Genomic DNA, 22,654 nt, shown 5'->3' with positions numbered 1-22,654 from the left:
AGTAAACTATGAAACTGTTTAAGAATTAATAGAAATATTTTTATTCAATATCTTGAGAAATTTTATTGATATAAAAGTGTTATTTTTACAAGTCGGTGTATAAGTGTAGATACACATCCTCATGAAATTATTGAGAAAGAGGGGAAGGGGCAATGGTTTCCACATGGGGAGTGGGGTCAAAATCTTCAAACAGCAAAATTAAACTGATAAATCATCAGATTATTAAGGCAACGACAGTGCACACGTAACTATCAGTCTGAAGTGGGAAGCAATAAGAGCATCTAAGTTTTATTCATTTCTCCCTCCTTAAATATTCTTTTCCTACCATCTTTCTCTTCACTCGTCACCACTTACTGGAATTGTCTTTCGTTTATAAAAACATGTGTAACATATTTCAAATTAAGACAATGATATAACTAAAAATAAGGACAGAATTTTATTTTAGACGTAGACAAATAATAAGGAACAATATGTAATGATTAATACTTAAGAATTTGTCTAGTTTAAGGTTAACGTTGAATTAATCCAAGTACTTAACTTCCCAACGATTTTCTTAGGGGTATAAAATAAGATAGAATTCTAAGATTGTAAACTTGGAGTGTGTCTGGATGAGCGTTGTAAACTTGAGTTTGAACATATTTGATTTTGTAAAATTGATTATATTTTAAAATTAGCCTAAAATGATGTAATTTATGTTTAAAAACTTACTTAAAAGTAAGTTTGTAACAAAATTTAGTATATATTTTTTAACTTAGCATAAAAGTTATAATTTATCATGTTAACTCAAAGTCTCAAACTTAAGTTTAGAGACAAAATAAATTATATCATAGAATTATTATACATGTTGATACAAATTTCAAATCACCTTTAACATCTTCAAACTTGAGTTTAAAGGTTTATGGTGTCCATCCAAACATGCACTTAGATTTTTATTTTATGTGGGAGCAAAGAGGCCCATTCAGTATTCTTTGGGAATTGGGGTGTTTTTAATTAAAATTTTAGGGTGGAGGGGACCAGTGATCTCCAAGAATGATCCAATTAGATTGAACATTGCTTGGAACAAATACATGGAGCTGAAATGGTAGTAAAAGGATGTTCAAACTTCGTGTTTGTGCGTAACAGGTATGAATGTTGATGAAGAATTTAAATAGCATAGATACGATGATGAAAGTGATGTATGTGTATGGATAGGAGATTGTCGAATGCTAAGTAATGTGACAGTGAAAATGGGTAGACCCACAGAAAACATAGAAATTGGCAGCATACGGCGAATCATTGAGACCCACCAAACACCAATTCATAGTACACTCATAAATAAGAAAAAGCCGTGACATGATACGGTCTTGTTGAAGCACCAATGCATGCAGATTAACAATGCCAGAAACTCAACTTTGGACCAAACAAAACGTATCACCAAAACATTTGCAGCGTTATTTATTTCTCAACTATTTCAGCTGCATTTGAACTTTTCTAATTAAAATTTCAAAATTTTTACAAAGTTACAGCTAAGGGCATGCTTGTTTCTCCGTTATATACGCAGAAATACACCCTAAGATCCTTTTATTGAAGGTAACTATTTTTCGATACCAGTAGAATAAAGTTCTTAACGTTCTCTGAACAGGCACTAATAAAATTACTTACTTAAATCCATTTTTTTCTAAGGAGTTTTATTTTATATAAATGGTAACCATCATTAATTGTAATTGTCAGATACCTTTTCTGAAAGTAAACATTGACCAGTGGATTAATCCTTTGATGATAAGCACCGTTCGGAGGGTTTTTTTTTTTATATGAAATAAAAATAAAAAAATATTAAAATACAGTATTTTGAGAAAAATTACGAAAATATGGGAATTTTTGACAAAAATGGTTAGTGACATTTTTTGGGCACTTTTAAAAAATATTATTTTATTAAAAATTGCCACGCCACTAGAAATTTTTTTAAAATTATTATTTTAAAAAAAATTATCATTGGCTAATTTTAACTTTTTATAATTTTTTTAAAATTACTAGTAGTAATTTTTGAAATTTGGTAACTTTTTATTATTTTATCATTGTTTATATTAAGAATTGACAATGACAATATTTGAATTTTATATTTCTATAACTTTTATAAAAACACTATAATTTGGTATATATATATATATATATATATATATATATATATATATATATTCAAATTTCAAATATTTTAAGAAATATCCCATTTGGATTTCTGACTTTTTAAATCCTCATTTAGTTTTTTAATTTATAGAAAATTTATTTACAAGTTTAATCTTAATATATATATTATCAACATAAAAAATTTTATGGTATATAAATCAACTGATACATAACTGTTCTCTTTCAAGAGAATATATTTATTAAACTTTTAAAAAATATTAAAGTAAGCCACTTTTTCCAAATGACTAAACTTGGAATTTAAGAAATAAAGATTAAATTAACGGATGCTTATGATGCCGTACATAACAATGCAATGACAACTCTACACAATTGGCGCATATTACTTTTTTATTTTAAATTATAAAAGAGATCTTACAAACTGGTGAGGGAAAGGATAACTGTTGAAAGATAATGTACATTGAAAATTATTGGGTATCAAACTTTATGTCAATTGCTTCACAAGAAAAGCTGGGGGCTTCTGAACTATAATGTAATCGTACGTACTGCACATGGCTTTTCAGCAAGATAATGGAAGAGTAGGGCCACTGAAACTCCAATGACCTATTCTGTGTGCATTTGTAACTGCACTTTTGTGTATGTAACAATTCTGGTCATGTGATAAGGTATTAGAATTTGGACGCAATGTTGGGTTCAATTTACATTCTCCAGCTTCTGTTGCTTGCAAAGTTTGAGCTGATTTGCTGACCCCATCTGTTATTGCTTGGTTGGAGTGAGAAAAAGAAATGATTTTTAATGCAATATAGTTAGGCAAGGGTGTTCTAGATTATGCATTACTTTTCAGGGTACTGGGCAAATCCTAATCTTGGTGTTGGACTACTGCCACAAAAATTCATGTGTCAGAGCCACATTTTTCTGGAAACTTGTTTAGATATAGTTCATGTATGCATATCAATTAGAACTGACATACAAGACTTGGACTCGTGATAAGACAGTAATAACAATGAATGTGATTTCAAAATAGCAATTTATTATCAATTTAGGAACTAGGACATACCCAAAGGACCTTGGCATTAAAATTAGTGTATAAGAAGCTTCAAATCAAAGGCATTGGTCTATTTCCAGCCTTTCAAAGACCTTGGCATTGAAGAGATTTTCTTCTTATGTAATAAAGAATAACATAGATAAGGAAAATAGGCAAAACATAGGCTAAAGCAGGTCTTACAAGGATTTGCAGACAAAAGACAAGGCTAGGACATTAAAAACATTAATACACATACACATACAAAGAATGTTCGACTTTTGGCAGTTTGTTTACCCGTTGAAGGAATCCAAGAAGGATAGGGTTTGAAAATAAGTAGGCAGAGCACATTTTATAATGTAACAAAAAAGGGGGGGAACCATGAAATTTCGTTCATTTATTAAGTCAAAACAAAGTTTGGATGTAGATAGAAATTATGAATGACGACTTGCAAGTGCGAAAACAGCAAAAACAAGGCTAATATATAAATGCCGTAGATAAAATGTGGATAGAAAAATGCATGCTACTTAATGTTTTAAAGAAGGGTTTTGTTAAGACCGAAGATAATCATCCATAAATAAAAATTTTTATAAAAAAATATATAATTATTGTATTAAAATTATAAAAATAAAATAAATATTTATCTTTTTAATAAAATTTTATTATTATTAACTATTTATCTTTAGTTCTTAGAGTTGAGGTTAACAAAATGTCTTTAAAAAAAGTGAATAACAGAAATTTAATTATTAACTATTTATTATTATTAACTAATTTGTATGGTAATTTAATTTATTTGCGCATTACCCACCATTTAATGCCCTCATCTCCGCTCGAAATCAACTCAATCATGAGTTTGATCAAATCTTTTGGGATTGATGATTGCCAGGAGAATAATAAATAATAACCAATTTTATCTCTGTTGTATTTTAAAATAAAAAAGTTTAAAAAATTAAAATAATATTTAAATTCTGTAAAAGATTAAAATAGTAAGTATATTAAATTTAATTTAAAAATTATAAATTAATATTTTTAAATTAAAAATAAGTAAATATTTTGAAATGCCAGAATTAATAAATAAAAACTTACTTTAAAAAATTGAAAATGATATATTTTTTAAAAGAGTAGATTAGTGATAATTGAAAAATAAGAAATGATGGAACCTTTGTTTAAAAAATAAAAAATATATTAAATAAGGTTTATGGAGAGTGAGAAAAAGCAAAAAAGAAAGAAAAAGCAAAAAAAGAATTATATATTTTGAAAGCACATTTTTTAAGGTAAATAAAAATCCTCTTCAAAGAATAAATGTGAAAGAAAATAAATTTTTCTTATTTGTTCTCCTCTACTTTTTAAACTAATAATTTTAAAAAAATAACAAATCAAATCTTATGATGCAAATAACAACAAGGGAACCATTTTTTGTGACATTTTTATTTTTTTATTAATATTTTTTTGGTAAACTAATGAAATAAAAATTAAATCTTATGTAAACAACAAATAAATCATTGTTAGTGAATTTTTTTTCTTGTTTTTTTTTTATAAATCAACAAAATAAAAATTAAATTTTATAACGTAAACAGAAAAAGAATTATTTTTGTAGTGACTTTTTTCTTTTTTTTTCTTTTTATTGTTCTTTTCTTTTATGAACTAATGAAATAAAAATCAAATTTTGTGAAATAAACAAAATTGCAGTGACTTCTTCTTTTTCCTTTATTTTTCTATTTTTTTTTCCTTTCTTGAATTAATGAAATAAAAATTAAATTTTATAATTAAATAATTTTTTATTAAAATTTTTTTACCTTTCTTTTCTATTTTGAATAATGTAATAAAGTAAAAATAATAATAAGAATTAAATATTGTGATGAGCTATAAACATTTTCGATTAACAATAATTTTTATTCTCCTTTTTATCTTTGTTAATTTTTTTTAAGAGTCAATAAAATAAAAAATAATAAAATTTAAATCTTGTGATAGGCCATAAAGTTGTGTGTTTATTTATACATCATTTATGTGTGTTTATTTATACATCATCAATATTATGTTTACTTTATTATCGCCACTGACATGCAAGTTTGTTTGTAAATAATATTTTTATTATGTATAAAAAATAATAAAATATAAATTCTCAAATTCAAAAAATATTTTTTTTTTCTAAACGAAAGTTTTGAATTTATGTAATGGCCAAGTGATGTTGATAGAGTAATAGATCTATTTTAAGGTCGCTTGGATTGTAAGAGTTTATTAAATAGTCATGTGCTAACTTAAAACTCTATGTAAAAGTGAATTTAAGTCAAAAATAAAAAAAGTCTAAAACTATTTTTCTTTCAAAATAATTTTCAATTCATGCAGCAGTCAAGTAATATTGATAGAGTGATAAATTTACTTTTAATATTTTTTGAATTTTAAGAGTTTATTTAGTAGTCATGTGCTAACTTGAATCATGTGTAAGAGTGAGTTTATTTTTAAATTTTTTTTTAACAATATGTAGTTTGAATGGTTAGAGAAAATATTTTAAGTTTTAGAAAGATTGCATTTAAATTCGAACGGGATTAAAAAAATCACTTTTCTCATTTTAGAAATAAACTCACTCTTACATAAGATTTAAGCTATTACATGACTACTCAATAAACTTTTACAATTCAAGTGATATTAAAGGTAAATATATCACTTTATTTCACATCATTTGACTGTTGTGTGGATTTAAAACTATGTTAAAGAAAATTAATTTTAGACTTTTCTTATTTTTTACTGTTAGGTATAAACTCACATTTCTATAGGATTTAATTTAGCATAAGATTACTTAATAAATTCTGATGATCCAAGCAACATTAAAGGTGACTTTTTTTTAAGAAAAAAAATATGTATATATATTTTGACTTTTGAGAATTTTTATTTTATTGTTTCTTAATGCATAGTAAAAATATTATTTACAAACAACTTGCATGACAATGGCAATAAGAAAGTAAATATAACATTAATAATGTATTACACACAACTTTATAGCCTATCACAAGATTTAATTTTTATTATTTGTTTATTTTATTGGGTCAAAAGAGAAAAAAAAAAAAGATAAAAAGGAGAAAAAATCACTATTACCCTAAAATGTTTATAGTTTATCACAAGATTTAATTATTATTTTTTATTTATTGCATTGGTTCAAAAAGAAAAGGTACAATAAAGAAAAAAAATAAAAAAATTTTAATTGCAAAATTTATTTTTTATTTCACTAGTTCAAAAAAGAAAAATAAAGAAAAAAAGAAAAAAAAGAAGAGGTCACTAAAATATATTACAAGATTTGATTTTTATTTCAGTAGTTCATAAAAGATATATCAATAAAAGAAAAAGAAAAAAATTCACTAAAATATGATTTATGTGTTATTTATGTCACAAGATTTAATATTTATTCTATTGGTTCATAAAAAGTTTAAAAAAATGTCACTAAAAATTATTTATTTGTTATCTATGTCACCAAATTTGATTTTTATTTTATTAGTTCATAAAAGAAAAAAATAATAAAAAAAAGAAAAAAATGTCACTTAAAAATAGTTTTGTTTGTCACAAAATTTAATTTATTGTTGTTTTGTTTATTATTAGTTTACCAACATAGAGAGAACAATAAAGGTAAGGTGTAACATTCTCAAAAAAAAATTTAGTTATTGAACTTTAGTTTGCATTTGTATGCTTCTTTAGAAAGGATTTTTTTTCCTTTTTATTTTCTTTTCTTGTTCTTTTTCTCTTAATTCTTTTTCACGTAATATTGTTATATTTTATTTATATATAAATATTTTGTATACTAGAATGAATTTTAATGATCTTGACACCTTGTTATTTGAACTCTTTGACTTGTGAGTGAGTGAGCATTTAATATATGTTTAATATATCATTCTCCACACATGCATATGTTGTCTTCTTTTTCTCTCCTTTATTTTCCTTTGTGTATCTAGGAAGACCATGCATTGAATGGGGTGTAATAGCTAAACACCTACCTTGACCCCTTGGCTTTTGAACTTCAGTAATAAGGGTGCAATTGACCTAAAACTTTTCATTTACCCTTCAATCCTTTGAATTACACGTGGTGCCTTTTTGTTTTTAGTAATAACCTCTTGAAAATCCGCATTGCGTGGAGGGGAGGCCATTTCTTATTAATGGTGTGTGCATTGTGCACATGCCCTTTTGCTTGCTACTTTTGAACTCATCATAACCTCTTTCCTTATTAACTTCCACGTGATTCCAAAGAGAGGGAGTTAATTCCCCTTATGGCAACTATTGTGCTGACCGAATTTCTTAAGTACCTTTAATTAAGAGGCTAATGATGAACTACCATCCCATTAAATGTGCACTTAGAAGCCACTAATGAGACATTAAAATTCCACTTGTCAACTTTTGAACTCCTCCTTTTATGGTGTCCCCCATGGAGTAATTAGCATCGGTAAAACAAAGATGATCACTTTCACCCTTTAAATCACATAGCTAAGCATGAAAACTTCACTCCAAGGACAATGCATTGTTGAGGAAGTCCCTGAGACTTAGAAGGAGAGTTCTTCACCACCTGCAACCTTTTCGTATCATAAACAGAGGTAAGGAGAGTTCAAACTTTCTGCTATGGCTATTATAATGTAACCGCGTGTATGTTTAGTTGATCACCTTTTATTTGAATCAATGATAGGTGTACAAACATGGAGTCCTTTTTCATTCTTTTCATCCTTGAACAATTTGATGAATCAGGAGATGTTCTGATGACTTGCATGAAGCGTGATTGAGTATCTGATTAAATTGCATGCAACTTTCACTCTACTTCTTTTCTCTTTTCTATTATTACTTGTGATTCTTATAAACGAGCTTGGTTGGAACGATGTAATTAGAAATCGTTGATCACAACAATGTTAATATTGGAAATTTCTATTATCCTTGAGTTTGAGATTTATTTTATGATTATTTTCCTTTATGGTACCTTGATTTTATACCTACTTTAGTGCACCTGTTTTGAATAAGTGTATGAACTTCGCTACCTTTGCCTGAATATTAACTTGTGACCCAATGCATGATAAATTTTAATGTTATATGTGTAATTATTGTATGTGTCCTCTGACCTGCCATGTCTTTTTCTAATTTATTCCTATCTAAAGATCGATGTACTTTCTTTCTTTTTGAGAAACTTATTTGATCATTGCATGCCCCTTAGTTTGTGAATTTTGAAAAAATGTTTTTATACTTGATACTTGACAACTTTAAAATTGAAAGAAGTATTTTACATTTTCTATCCTTCCTACTTATAATCAATATTTGTTGCCTCACTCCATGAGTTTCTATTAAAAAGGGGAAAAACTTAACATTTTATTCCTAAACGTTTTATGTTGTCTATCCCTAATCTAATTTACTTTCCACTAGAGGAGCACCCTAATTCAATTATTGCATTTTGTATTTTGCATGTTGCTGGCTATAATTTTATTTTCATGTAGCTATGACACTCATTTTAATATGGAATACACATACAAGAAATTATATCATTTCATTGACCTTAACTATATTTTATCTTGACTTCTTAGTTTTTTGTATGCTGCATAATTCGACAAACTATTTTTTTAACTTGTTACCACTTTTCTACATAATTTTGCAATACTATTTTCTAAACTTGTTACCATTTTTTTTTGCATAATTTGACACTACTATTTTTTAAACTTGTCATCACTTTTCTACATAATTCTACTCTACTATTCTCAGAACTTGTTACTATTTTTCTGCACTACAAATCCACACACTCACATTTTAAATTCTATGCCTTATACTGAGATTTGATGCATTGATTTATATTACAGCCCTTGACTTTAAATTAGATGCATATTAGGTACCATAATACTACTCACTTTGAACATCAATACCTCTCACACTGATTGCATTATCCTAGACTTACACTTTAAGCTAGCTATATTATATTTTCCTTGACCTAACGAATTATGTGTATGTATGCTCTAATCTGTTGTGACTTAAACTGAGAATTGGTAAATTTGTTTGAGATTGGAGTTTCGTATGTTTGGTGAGACTTTCTGCCCCTCTTGCTTGATATGTTGTTGCATCTGCATTGATTTAAGACTTAAATAGGATTGTAATATTTCTTGTCATAATAAGATTCTACTGCAACTATATGAACCCCTTAACTGACCTATCAGGACTGCACTCTTGCACTCTCTTTTATTTAAGTCATTATTGCAAAAATTGTGATGTAACTACCTCCCACACTTATTCACACATCATCAAACACAGCAATTTTCATCAATTACCCTTATTCTTATCCACACACATAATATTCACAAGTTCCGGCACATGGCCCTCATCACATCTTACAATTTATTCCATTCCCATACATTTTTTACTCTCTATTGCAACCACACATCAATCATACGTATTGAGATAGGGTAAAGTCCCCCCTTTACCTTGGATTGAAGACCTACTCGCATATTCGGCCATGGAAGTGTTTCCCACACAGATTTCGGCCTAAAACACATGGAAGAACTCCATGAGAACCTAAGGATACCGAAAAACAAAGAAAATGGGATGAAAACAGAACCTTAACCCTTAATACTCACCTCCAAGCATTCCCCACATGAATCTGAGCTCCAATCTCGCTCACGAACAGCTTTGGAGGCAATTAATAGAAGAGAAAAGGGTTTGGAGTCGAGAGAATCGAAGGAATTAGGGAAGGGATTTGAGAAATAACTCTCAGATCCCTAAACCCCTCAGATCGCGACACTTTCGCTATAGCGACATCCTCTCGCTGTAGTGAGGCATCTCTCACTGCAGCGACACCCTCTATCGCCACAGCGAAAATCTCAGACAAAAATTGCATTCTAGTTTCTGCAGAATCTTGCTATAGCGAGTCTACATCTAGAAATGCAATCCCTTCTGTCGCTCTCTCGCTACGACGAGACAACTCTCGCTACAACAAAAAGGCGACAGTTTGTCCCTTTTCTTCCCAGGGTCCTCTCGCTACAGCGAGGACCCCCTACACTTTGGCACTTAATCCATTTCCAGTCCAGCCACACATGCACACACATATTTCCATATACCCATAGGCTTTTACGCACACAAGCATCATTTATTACACATTTCAATGCAATTTCCTCATTTTCATTTCCCTATTACGCACTTAAGTGCAATTCTAATATCCATTTACACTTTCTATACATACGAATACCGATAATCAATGTTATCAAAATTCGGGGTGCTACAACTCTCCCCACCTTTAAGAAATTTTGTCCCCGAAATTCAACCCAACACACCTAGGTACAAAAACAATCTCGGGTACAATTCTCTCATTCTACTCTCCATCTCCCATGTGGCATCGCCCTCATCACTAAAGCTCCATATCACCTTCACCAGTGAGATCTCTTTACCTCTCAGCTATTTAACGCAGTGATCAGCAATTCTCACTGGGTACACATCATATGACAAGTCTTCTCTTACTTGAATCGGGTCGAGATCAATCACATGGGAAGGATCCGGCACATATTGCCTAAGGTGTGACACATGGAACACCGGATGTAGATTCGAGAGGTTCGGAGGCAACACAATCTGATATGCAGCAAGACCAATTCTACTCAGCACTTCGAATGGCTCAATGAACTTAGGAGATAATTTTTGGGATTTCAAAGCTCTCTCAACTCCAGTCACGGGAAAGACCTTCAGAAACACATGGTCACCCACCTGAAACTCCAACGGCTTTCGCCTCCTATCATAATAACTCTTTTGTCGATCCTGGGCAACTTTCATTTTGTCTTTGATCATCTTGATATGCTCATCCTGCCTTTGGACCATATCTGGCGCACATAGAAATGCCTCTCCAGTTTCATACCAACACAACGGAGTCCTACACCTCCGCCCATACAAGGCCTCAAACGGTGTCATTCCAATGCTAGTATGATAACTGTTGTTGTACGTGAATTCCACCAGCGGCAGACACTCTTCCCAAGTTCCCTGCTGCTCGAGCACACAGGCCCTCAATAAGTCCTCTAGGGACTGGATGGTCCGCTCAGTTTGATCGTCAGTCTGTGAGTGATAAGTCGAGCTCAGTCTCAACTTAGTTCCCAACGCTCTTTGCAGGTTCTCCCAAAACCTCGAGGTAAACCTCAGGTCTCTGTCCGACACCTCACTAGTTGGCACTCCATGCAGCCTGACTATCTCTCGCACATACAACTCAACAAGTCTTTCCAATTTGTACTTCATATTGATCGGGAGAAAGTGTACAGCCTTGGTCAACTGATCCACTATCACCCACATGACATCATGGTTGTTCCTGGTTCTCGGCAATCCAGAAACAAAGTCCATGAGATACTATCCCATTTCCATTCAGGGATTTCCAACGGTTGCAACAACCCAGGCGGACGTTGGTGTTCAACCTTCGCTTTTTGGCAGGTCAGGCACTTAACCACATATTCAGCTACGTCTCTCTTCATGTCGTTCCACCAAAAACTCTTCCGATGATTCAGATACATTTTAGTCGCACCGAGGTGGAAACTCATCTTGCTTTTATGCGCTTCCTCAAGCACCATCTGTCTCAGCTTATTCACTCGAGGAATGCACACTCGGTTTCAAAACTTAATCACCCTGTTCTCATCACAGTGGAACTCCAACTCCTTTCCCTCGGCCTTCTGCCTCATCATATCCTGCAAGAAGACATTTCCCTGTTGGGCATCTCAAACATACACCAGGAAGTCATTGTGAATCGTTGTTGCTCCGAGATATAAACACCCCGGCCTCACCTCAATGGCCAAGTTCATGTCTTGAAATTCCTCGATTAATTCTATTTCTTTCACCATCATTGTTGTCACATGCAATGATTTCCAGCTCAGCGCGTCGGCCACCATATTTGCCTTGCCAGGATGGTAAAACAATGTGAAATTATAGTCCTTGAGGAATTCCATCCATCTCCTCTGCCGCATATTCAGCTCCTTCTGATCAAACAGGTATTTCAAGCTCTTGTGGTCACTGAACACTTCAAATCTCGCTCCATATAGGTAATGCCTCTATACCTTAAAAGCAAACATTACTGCGGCTAACTCCAAGTCATGAGTCAGATAGTTGACTTCATGCGGGCGCCACTGCCTTGAGACATAGGCAACCACTCACCCATCTTGCATCAAAACACAACCGAGCCCATGCCCCGACGCATCACAATACACGTCGAACTTTCGCTTCGGGTCGAGTAGAGCCAACACCGACGCCGAAGTCAATCTTATCTTCAGCTCCAGGAAACTAGCTTCACACCCTTTGGTCCACTTGAATTCCTTTCCCTTGCGGGTCAGCTTCGTTAAGGGCAACGCTATTTTAGAAAAATTCTTCAATGAATTTTCTATAATAGTCTGCAAGTTCCAGAAAACTGCGAACCTCAGTCACGTTCGTCGGCCTCAACCATTCAGCCATTGCTTCTACCTTTGCAGGGTCTACTGTAATTCCTTCCTCTGACACTACGTGTCCCAGAAATTGAATCTCTATCAGCCAGAATTCACACTTGGAGAACTTCGCATATAGTTGTCTCTTCCTTAGAATTTGCAGAAGTCCTCAAGTGCTTGGCATGCTCTTCCTGAGTCTTTGAATAAATCAGGATGTCATCGATGAACACCACCACAAACTTATCCAAAAACTCATGAAAGATCCTGTTCATGTAGTCCATGAATACCGCAGGCGCGTTGGTCATCCCAAACGGCATTATTAAATACTCATAGTGACCATACCGTGTCCTGAACGCCTTCTTAGGTACATCCTCATTCCTCACTTTGATTTGATGGTATCCTGACCTCAAGTCAATCTTCGAGAACATTGCGGCTCCCCTCAACTGATCGATCAAATTGTCGATCCTCGAAAACGGATACTTGTTCTTGACTGTTACCTTATTCAGCTGCCGGTAATCCACACACATCCTCATGCTTCCATCTTTCTTTTTCACCAGGAGCACTGGAGCTCCCCACGGTGACACACTCAATTTCACAAACCGTTTCTGCAACAAGTCCTCTACTTGTTTCTTGACCTCTGCTAACTCCACTGGCAACATCCTATAAGGTGCAACAGAAATCGGGCTCGCCCCCGGAATGAGGTCAATGACAAACTCTATCTCTCTCTCTGACGGTAGCTCAGAAACATCTTTGGGGAAAACTTCCAAGAAGTCTCTCACCACCGAAATATACTCCGGCTCTACCATGCTTTTGACCTCCATTGAGAACATCACCATAAAGGCCTTGACATTTACCGTGTTCTCCCACGCTCCCTGGCCCATAAGCCTTGGAATCTCTGCCATTGTCGCGCCAAAGATCAAAGTTTTCTCCCTACAGTCCAGTAGCACATGGTTGGCAGCAAGCCAATCCATCCCCAGAATTACATCCAGTTGAGAAAGAGGCAAACAGATCAAGCTTACCTCAAACTCCCTGCCATGCACCATTATCGGGCATCCCAGACACACCCATGATGTTACCACCGGCTTACCCGTAGGGTAGTCACCACAACATTACACGGAAGTTTGGTCACATATAGATCCAGACTTTTCACATAGTCCACAGATATAAAAGAGTGCGTAGCACCCGAGTCAAACATCACATCAAGTAACTTGCCCTAGAGTATGCATTTACCTCGGATCAGCTCCTCAGATTGTGAAGCCTCTACCCCGGTCATGGCAAAGACTCTCCCAAGAATATTCGGCTTCTGCTTCGAACTCGGCCCTGCACTTCCTCTTGATTCAGGCCTCTGAGCTATACCTGCACTGCTGCTCCTTTTGGCGGCCCAACACAGGTTAGCAGTGTGCCTCGGCTTCTCAAAGTTGTGGCAAATTATCTTCGGCTGTGGGTAGTCTTTGACCATGTGTGGTCCTCCACACCTGAAGCACTTCAGCAGTCCCCTGAAGGAACCCGATCCCGAGCCACTATCACTGCTCTTCTCCTGAGAAGGACTCCCTTGGGATTGAGAGCTATTCAAACCAGAATACGGTCCCTTTGAGAACCTTGGGGGTCTTTTATCTTGTCTCATGGGGCCAGCTCTCCTAGGGTACACTGTCTTCCCCCTTGAGTTAGCCTAAAAAATTCTGCTCTTGCTCACCAGTGTGGGCAAGTCCGCCAGTTGGAACACACTGACCGCGGCTCGGATATCTGGCCTCAATCCATTCTCAAACTAAGAACACGACTCTTCCTCCCTATCACCATGCTGGAAATGAGGGCAGTACTTCATCCGCTCTTGGAATCTTGCAACATACTCTCCCACAGTCATGTTTCCTTACTTCAGTTCAAGGAATTCTCTGGCCTTTTGTTTCATTAAATCTCGGGAAAAGTAATTCCCCAAAAAGATTTCATACCAGCGACTACTTGCCCCATTCGCACTATTGTGCCCTCCGGCGATTAGTCACCTCATTTGCACGACTGTGCCCACCGGCGATTATTCCCCCCATTCGCACTATTGTGCCCATCAGCGATTAGTCGCCCATTCATATTATTATTCACAATACACGGCTCTAGGCCCACATTCGTTCATAAAACGCAGCACGCAGCCTACCATTAACCACAACACACGACAATCCACCTATAGTCAGGTTGTATTATACGGCACCTAGCCTATGTTCAGTCACAATTTCATGGCACATAGCCCACACTCATTTCTATTATACGACACTCGGCCCACACTTATTCACACGTCATCAAACACAACAATTTCCATCAATTACCCTTATTCTTATCCACACACATAATATTCATAAGTTCCGGCACATGGTCCTCATCACATTTTACAATTAATTCCATTCCCATACATTTTCTACTCTCTATTGCAACCACACATCCATATTCATTCAAATAAACAACGAATCATACGTATTAAGATAGGGTAGAGTCTTCCCTTACCTTGGATTGAAGACCCACTCGCGTATTCGTCCACGAAAGTGTTCCTCACACAGATTTCGGCCTAAAACACATGGAAGAACTCCATGAGAACCCAAGAATACCCAAAAACAGAGAAAATGGGATGAAAACGGAACCCTAACCCTTAAAACTCACCTTCAAGCGTTCCCCACATGAATCCGAGCTTCAATCTCACTCACAAACGGCTTTAGAGGCAATTAATCAGAGAGAAAGGGGTTTGAGGTCGAGAGAATCGAAGGGATTTGAGAAATAACACTCAAATCCTTAAACCCCTCAGATCGCGACACTCTCGCTATAGCGACATCCTCTCGCTGTAGTGAGGCATCTCTCGCTGCAGCGACGCCCTCTATCGCCACAGCGAAAATCTCAGACGAAACTGCATTTTAGTTTCTGTAGAATCTCACTACAACGAGTCTACATCCATAAATGTAGTCCCTTTTGTCACTCTCTCACTACGGTGAGACAGCTCTCGCTATAGCGAAAAGGCGATAGTTTGCCCCTTTTCTTCTCAGGGCCCTCTCGCTACAGCGAGGACCCCTTGCACTTAGGCACTTAATCAATTTTCAGTCCAGCCACACATGCACACACATAATTCCATATACCCATAGGCTTTTATGCACACAAGCATCATTTATTATGCATTTCAATGCAATTTCCTCATTTTTATTTTCCCATTACGCACTTAAGTGCAATTCTAATATACATTTACACTTTATATACATATGAATACCGATAATCAATGTTATCAAAATTCAAGGTGTTACATGTCTTATTTTGTGAGGAATGTTTAGTCACACTTTGATACACAGATTTTTTTTAATATTTTATGTATATACATATATGACCACATGCTTATATGTTGTTACCATATGTTAAGGCCGAATTTTTTTTAAATGCTATTTTTTGTCTTTATGTTTTTGCTAGACTAATTGATGGATAGTTGAGGTTGGATTAACTTTTAAGCCCTAACATGTGCTGTGATAAAGGTGGATTAGGTACCATTGAAAATAAGTGTCACAATGATTGATGACTATAATTCCTACTCGTAACAAGTAAATGGAGGTTGACTTTCAGTGACCTTATGTTTCATTATTTTTATAATGAAATGGCCAGAATTGAGGTTCTAGTTGAGAACAATGTTTAGACCCCTGCATATATGTTGTTAGCAAAGAGATGAATTGTGCACATGTATATGTCAAAAATATAAAACTGTTTGTCATGTGGTATGAGACAAGAAAATTTCTCCTCCAACTATGTCCTAGAATGTAATATCATTGTGTTTATTGAATGAAGTTCCTTCTAATTGTGAGGTCCATAAGGTGAATAGTAGTAATTTGCAAGACATTACGTTATGCATGTTAACTCTCTCATATCCATTAGGCATGTTGCATGATCAACGTGAATAAGTCATTCATATGATTGATTGTGATAAGTAGTCTAACATAAAAAAAGAAAAAAAAGTAAAAGAATAAATAAGGAGAATTACCATCACATAAGATTAATATAGAAAAAAAAAAAGGTAAAAATTGTCAAACAAGAAAAATTTGATCACTTTATGTCTGTTCTTTTAAATTCCTTTATAATGGCTAAGTTCTTAGTTTTAAAAATGTGTGCTTATGAAATAGATCTTTTTTTTTTCTTTCTCTCTTCTTCTTTCCTTTTTCTCTCTTTTCTCTCTCTCTTTTTTTTTGTCTTTGTTTTTTTGCTCTCAAAACTCTTCCTATTTTCTCTCAAGACACCGATCTTATATTTATAGCTCATTTTTTGTAAACTTTATTTAATATTTTTTAATTTTTAAATAAAGATTTCTTTATCTCCACGTTCTTTCATCCTTCAATCACTACCAATTCACTTTTTTAAAAAATACCATTTGAATATTTTTTTTAAGTTAATATTTATCCACTAACTCATTCATCTAACATCTAAGAATATCTATTTATTTTAAATTTTAAAATTTTAATTTTTAAATTAGTTTTTATTTACTATCTTAACCTCTTGTAAAATCTAAAAGTATTATCTTAATATTTTGAAATGTGATTTTTTTTGTTGCTATTTTAAATTTTAAATTTTTGTTTTATTTTAGAATAAAATCCGGATAAAATTGGTTATTCCGACTCAAGACAAAATTAGTGAAAGTAAAACACAATCAAGTGTAAACTGATGCTGGACGAGGTCTGCGTTGAGGTGTGGAGGACACGGGAAGCGAGGCAAGACTTCACATTTTAGCCTATTAAACGTAGTTGCTACTCAAATCAAAAGCAGCGTTTGCTTGTTAGTTTTACTTTTACTGTGGAGGCAAATACATGTAGATGAACATCCTTTGTGATATTTAGTTTCATGGATTTAGTAAGTATTTGGGTGAAATTTTGTAAACTTAATTTTAGATTCTTAAAAGTAATATAATTTGCATTTAAAAAATTATTTCAAAAAGAAGTTAATAATTAAATTAATGTAAAAGTTGAGTTTAATTTTGCCAAAATCATATTTTCACGCAATTTTGCTGTTAGAAACTTTTGCAAAAACTTATCCAAACAAGTTTGAAAATAACAAAATCATGGTGGCAAAGTCCTAACAGATGTTTGGCCATTGCAACGGCAACACCAAAGACATACTATTTTCTACATTCATACCAAACCAACTTGTGTCCAGATGCATCTAGTTTCAAATATTTGTGTCCCAGTGATTGGGACATTCGCTAAATCGTCACGCAAACTACATCTTTAACTAGCAAAAGTGTGGATCACGTTGCATAATTTACAAGAAAAAAAAAACGAAATCTGACAGGGAAATGTCAGGTCTAGACAAAACGACGAGGAATTTCATTCGCTATGGTGCCATCAAATAAAAATGCTCCCTAATTGCAAGACATAGAAGGGATGAAGGCAAGGATAGTACTGCCAAATCTTTTTTAAATTAGAAGTGAGTCATACTACATTATAACCTGCAATTCTATCTCTCATTTACACATTACTAATGCCCACAAAGATAGGCTAGATATTTTTCTATTCTTCATGCCTATGATTTGTGCTTGTACATTCAATTCCTTGCAAACTCCTTCCCTATGTACCTGTTAGCAATCCAGAAAAGAAAAAACAAATTGCAATACTTACATTGTATATAATTGTACCGAAGAGTCTTTCAATATACAATATTATAGGTTTGTGTTTATTTCTCATTTGATTGCTAGGATCCAGTTTTAGGCTAATCTGATTTATGATTGAGCAAACTTCAAAAGGCAAAATGCAACACACACTAGTTAATAATAAAAATAACAGTAAGAAATATGTCAAACCATGGCAGTCCAGCAAGCGACTCTCAGTAAAGACAATACTTACCATAATTTTGGTGCACTTTCGTAAAGTTGTAAATGGCTTTTATCAACGAACCATATCTCATAACGTTCAATGATCCCATATGTCTGTAATAAACATAAATATCAGTCAGAATCTATCCAAAGAAAAAACAGAAAAAGAAAACTATATACAAAATGGAACTTTTTATATTTAGGGCTGTTTGTTTGTGTACATTTTTTTAAAAGACAAGAACTCGTTTATTTAAAAATTAAATAATTATGTAAGTTCTTAATATACTATAAGAATCATAAAATCATTTTTTTAACTTAAACAAGCAGGCCCTCACATCACATGCATAGCCTATGATGCCTCTGAAATAGCAACTCTACCACAGATTTATTAATAGAAAATAATATATAACAAAAAGGGTAGCAAAAAAAAAAAAAACTAAATAAGATCCAAATATATTCATGATCATCCAAAATATTAAAACTAGTTTCATTGACAAGGATTTCAGCTAATCATAAACAGTTTAATCCAAGTTGATAAGCCTACTACCAAACAGAAAGCCCATGTAACAGAGCTATTGCTTTTAGCTTCTATGCATAAGCGTAGTTTCACTTCATGAGAACCAACAAACAAATTTTATTACAGCACTGATAAAAATAATAATAGTTCCCAAGAAAGAACTTACACTATCTCTGTATATCGAATTCTCCATGCAGGAAAACCAAGATGGCTCCTCACCGGTCCATAAACCAGTAAAAGGTCGGGTTCAGGGCCTTTGCTACCTGACAATGATAACAAGTGATATATTGTACAAGGAGATCAACTCTTCAACTGTCAGTAGGTATAGAGAAAGAAAACACACCGACAATTTGCAGGGCCTCATTCAAGTGAGGCTCTGACAAGATGTGACCATTTAGTTCCCCACCCAAGTTATGTCGTTTCAATTGCTCTGCGAAAATCAAGTTAGCTGCTTTGGCCACTGCCTCCTTCCCATCCACATAAGAAATAAATTCTAAAGTCATGTGATCTGGAACATGGTCTGTCACTGCTTCACTAACTTCCTGCACTGAGTTAATGCTAGATTAGATCAAACAAGTGACATAACAGTAGAAGTTACAATTTAGGCTGGTCAGTGATAGCAACAGAATGAACCACTTAATCCATACTCTCTACTAATGCATTTTTTAGATGTGGAGAGAAACTGTGAAGAAAACAAGAGAGAAGATTGGTATTATTTTCCTCCTTTCATTTAGATGAGTGAGAACAGTTTTCTTTTTACTGGGGGAAGAAAAAGAAAACAAATGTGGTTCATGTACAATCTGTTCTCTCCCTTTTCACCTTAATTTTAGAAAGAAATTTCTTGTGGGCTCAAAGGTACCTTTTCATGCCTATTTTCAGTCATTCCTATTGTCAACCTACCATCCAAATACCTAAATTATAAAATAACTTTCTAGCCTCATTTTCTTCCCCTTGCTAACCAATTATCGCCATATCATAATAATGCGTTGAGTCAAGATTCACTATTTGAGAGGCAGGTATCTTATACAATTTATCAACAGAAACATGTATTCCATCTCCTTATCTTTTTTCTTAGATGATGCACCCACAAATGGAAATGAGGTCAGATGTATTAAAAAAATTTCAGGAAGTAAACTATTATAACTTAATCTAGGACACAACATCCCAGGGTCTAAATAAAAGTTTGTTTATATCCTTTGCCATCCCCCATATATGAACAGTAGAAAGAATCAGTCAAGATAAAATGAGGAGAAGGTGGAAATACACAAACTATGTGATTTATATGGCAAACATATAATACACTGTTTGGTCACAAGAAGGTTAACGTGATAATCCAGGAGAGAAATGTATTAACATACTAAGAAAGATGCACTCTGCTGGGAAAAGAATTATACAGTACCTCTATGGATTTTGCGTCCTTCAACTTTTGAATTATGGTTTCCTTAGACTTCTTCAATACTCCTAGAATAAAAAGTTAAAGGAAAACATTATTATATGGCCTGAGTAAAAAAGATTTAACATCGCTGATCCTCCAAACCTTTCCTACCATTCATGTCATAGAGGCATACATTCTTTACACCAATAGAGTCCAGCCACTGCAAAAGTTTAACAACTTTGGAAGTCTGACGAGCTTCTTCACTTTCTATGACAATGGCAAGGTACTGTAGCCTTCCTAAATGAAGAAACTCATATTTCTTCAATACTCCATAAGAGATGAAACAGCTTTCAAACAAATTGCCCATGGTTAATATGGAATGCCATGTGCTGACAATTATTTGAAGAAAGTACCATAGCAGTCGAAGCCCAAGATTTACAATCTGCACAAGTAAACCCACAATGAATGAACTATAAAATTTCAGATTGTATGGAAAAGTACACACTCAGTTGCACAGAACAACAGTTTATGTTAAAAGCCATTGAGTTCAACAATATACAGGTCAAACATGAAGCAACAATAACAAGCATCAAGATTGGAATCTTGATACACAAACATGGACCCTGTTAACAGAATCAAGTTATATCGAAATATGTCATTATCATAATTTATCTTTTTTATAGCATAGATATATTTTAGTGTTACCACTTACAAGTTTCGTACATGCATTCAGATTATTAATCTCTCTAAGAGTAAGTATGGACTACAGATATGTTAATTCAGTACATACATAGTTTTTCACATCTTTTTACTCTTGTTTTGGTCTAATTTTGTGTACACAACTGGCACGCCGCGAGGAGGAGCCTTTGAAGCAAATCCCTTTTAGACCACATCACCAGAGTGAGTTTAAAGATGTGTGATGACAGTATGATAATTGAAGGAGATAAATAACTTAAAATTCAAAGACTTAGCCGCAGAACAGCACGAGGTATATAATTCCTCAATGAATTACTGATGAAAATCAAGCACGTAAATAAAAATTAAAGGAAGACTTACAGCAACAATAGAACGAGACAACTTGTGAGCTCCATCTCTAAAATCCATGATCCTAAAAGTATGAAAATATAAAATCCATCAATTGAAAATCGAAGAATCAAACATGAAAGTAATAAATCCAGTAATGGTTGCTTTTTCTTTTTTTTCTTTTTTTTGTTAAATTGAGCGTAGATAGAACAGATTTGAAAAACGATAAAAAGAACGAAGAGGGAGAGAGAGAGAGAGAGAGAGAGAGAGATACTTACGCTCTTCTCTTCACTACACTACAGCATAGCGTCTCCGCTTCTATCATCTCATCTCATGTAAGTTATATGATCAAGCACAATCACCGCTGCGCTTGGGATTTCATTCTTTTATCGTGACTTTAATTTAACTAATAGTATCCCTATGCAAATATTTTAAATATTCATTTATCAATTATGGATAATAGCAATTTACTTTACCTAATTAATTGATAAATTAATTTTATTTAATGTAGAAACTCATAATACATGACAGTATAAGAAAGATGTGTTATTTCTTAAAAGGATATAAAACATTATGTCACTTTATGATAAGATCTTAAATTTAATAAATATACACGTATACTTATAATTATTTACCAGCGATTTGTTTTATTATTATTATTATTTCGATTTTAATGTTAAAATATTAATTGAAGTTATTATGAAATTTTATAATTATAAAACCCATCAATTAAATTCTATTATATTGTAAAATCTCTGTTGATGTGTTTTTACATGCTTGTTTGATGTATCATGTGATTAAACAAATGTTTCGCATCACTTATCATGTGACGTACACATTGATTTTCTGAAAACACGCTTAAGACACCTACATGAATGCTAAGTTTTGATTCTATTGTGACCATAACGCTTTCTCAATGCATGATTGTTAGTCTAATTATAATACAATCAAGTAGTACATGTATTTATTATTTTTATTATGTGAAAAAAATCAAAAAATATTAACGGCTTGAATATTTTTAAAATATCGAATATTTTTAAAATATCTAATATATATTAGAATTCTTTTTTCATACGAGAGCTTATTTAAAAGGATGTACCATTAACAATCCTAGAGATCTAACGTGTGCTTTTTTAGTTGTTGAATTTTACATTCCTTTCTAAAAAAAGGAGTTATTGATCCCAAGAAAAGCCTTGGATTTGGGCCTAAAACTGGGGAAAATAATGAAACTTAAGAAGTTGGCAGTCCATTAATTTAAAAAGGCCACCCTTCAATTCTAAGAGAGCCCAATAATTGACCCACCTTGGGAGAAAAAGTAACTAAAAATTTCAATGAATACCCACAAACATAAGCCGTCAAACATCTAATTGGCAGTTACTTATATTTAATAGATTTGTAAACTTGT

At 33.4% G+C, this 22,654-nt stretch overlaps 1 protein-coding gene across 2 annotated transcripts; it reads right to left on the bottom strand.

The window, feature by feature from the left end:
- Positions 1-17,831: 17,831 nt before the first annotated feature.
- Positions 17,832-21,641, bottom strand: LOC113869594 (dehydrodolichyl diphosphate synthase complex subunit Nus1). Of its 2 annotated transcripts, XM_027505996.1 has the most exons (8): positions 21,528-21,605; positions 21,283-21,334; positions 20,398-20,668; positions 20,251-20,312; positions 19,195-19,393; positions 19,018-19,114; positions 18,366-18,448; positions 17,832-18,097 (listed from the first exon to the last, which is right to left on the bottom strand). In XM_027505996.1, exons 1-8 carry the CDS (start codon positions 21,572-21,574, stop codon positions 18,090-18,092), a joined length of 819 nt encoding a protein of 272 aa, XP_027361797.1. In that variant the 5' UTR covers positions 21,575-21,605; the 3' UTR covers positions 17,832-18,089. The 2 variants fall into 2 exon arrangements, with proteins under 2 accessions (XP_027361797.1, XP_027361798.1); XM_027505997.1 differs by lacking the exon at positions 17,832-18,097 and having other exon boundaries at positions 18,316-18,448; positions 21,524-21,641.
- Positions 21,642-22,654: the final 1,013 nt, after the last annotated feature.

The sequence above is a fragment of the Abrus precatorius genome, unplaced genomic scaffold (genome assembly GCF_003935025.1).
Source record: "Abrus precatorius isolate BTA unplaced genomic scaffold, Abrus_2018 Scaffold6, whole genome shotgun sequence".
Lineage (NCBI taxonomy): Eukaryota > Viridiplantae > Streptophyta > Magnoliopsida > Fabales > Fabaceae > Abrus > Abrus precatorius.
The sequence above is the reverse complement of the archived record's forward strand: the minus strand, read 5'-3'. Positions and strand labels throughout refer to the sequence as shown.

What these genes read in the sequence shown, in the direction of transcription:
- LOC113869594 (XM_027505996.1), bottom strand. Translation starts at nt 21,574, where the DNA reads ATGATAGAAGCGGAGACGCTATGCTGTAGTGTAGTGAAGAGAAGAGC. An exon ending in AGGACGCAAAATCCATAGAG is followed by an intron (nt 19,394 to 20,250) that starts GTACTGTATAAT and finishes AACTCAGTGCAG; the next exon opens with GAAGTTAGTGAAGCAGTGAC. An exon ending in TGAGGCCCTGCAAATTGTCG is followed by an intron (nt 19,115 to 19,194) that starts GTGTGTTTTCTT and finishes TATCATTGTCAG; the next exon opens with GTAGCAAAGGCCCTGAACCC.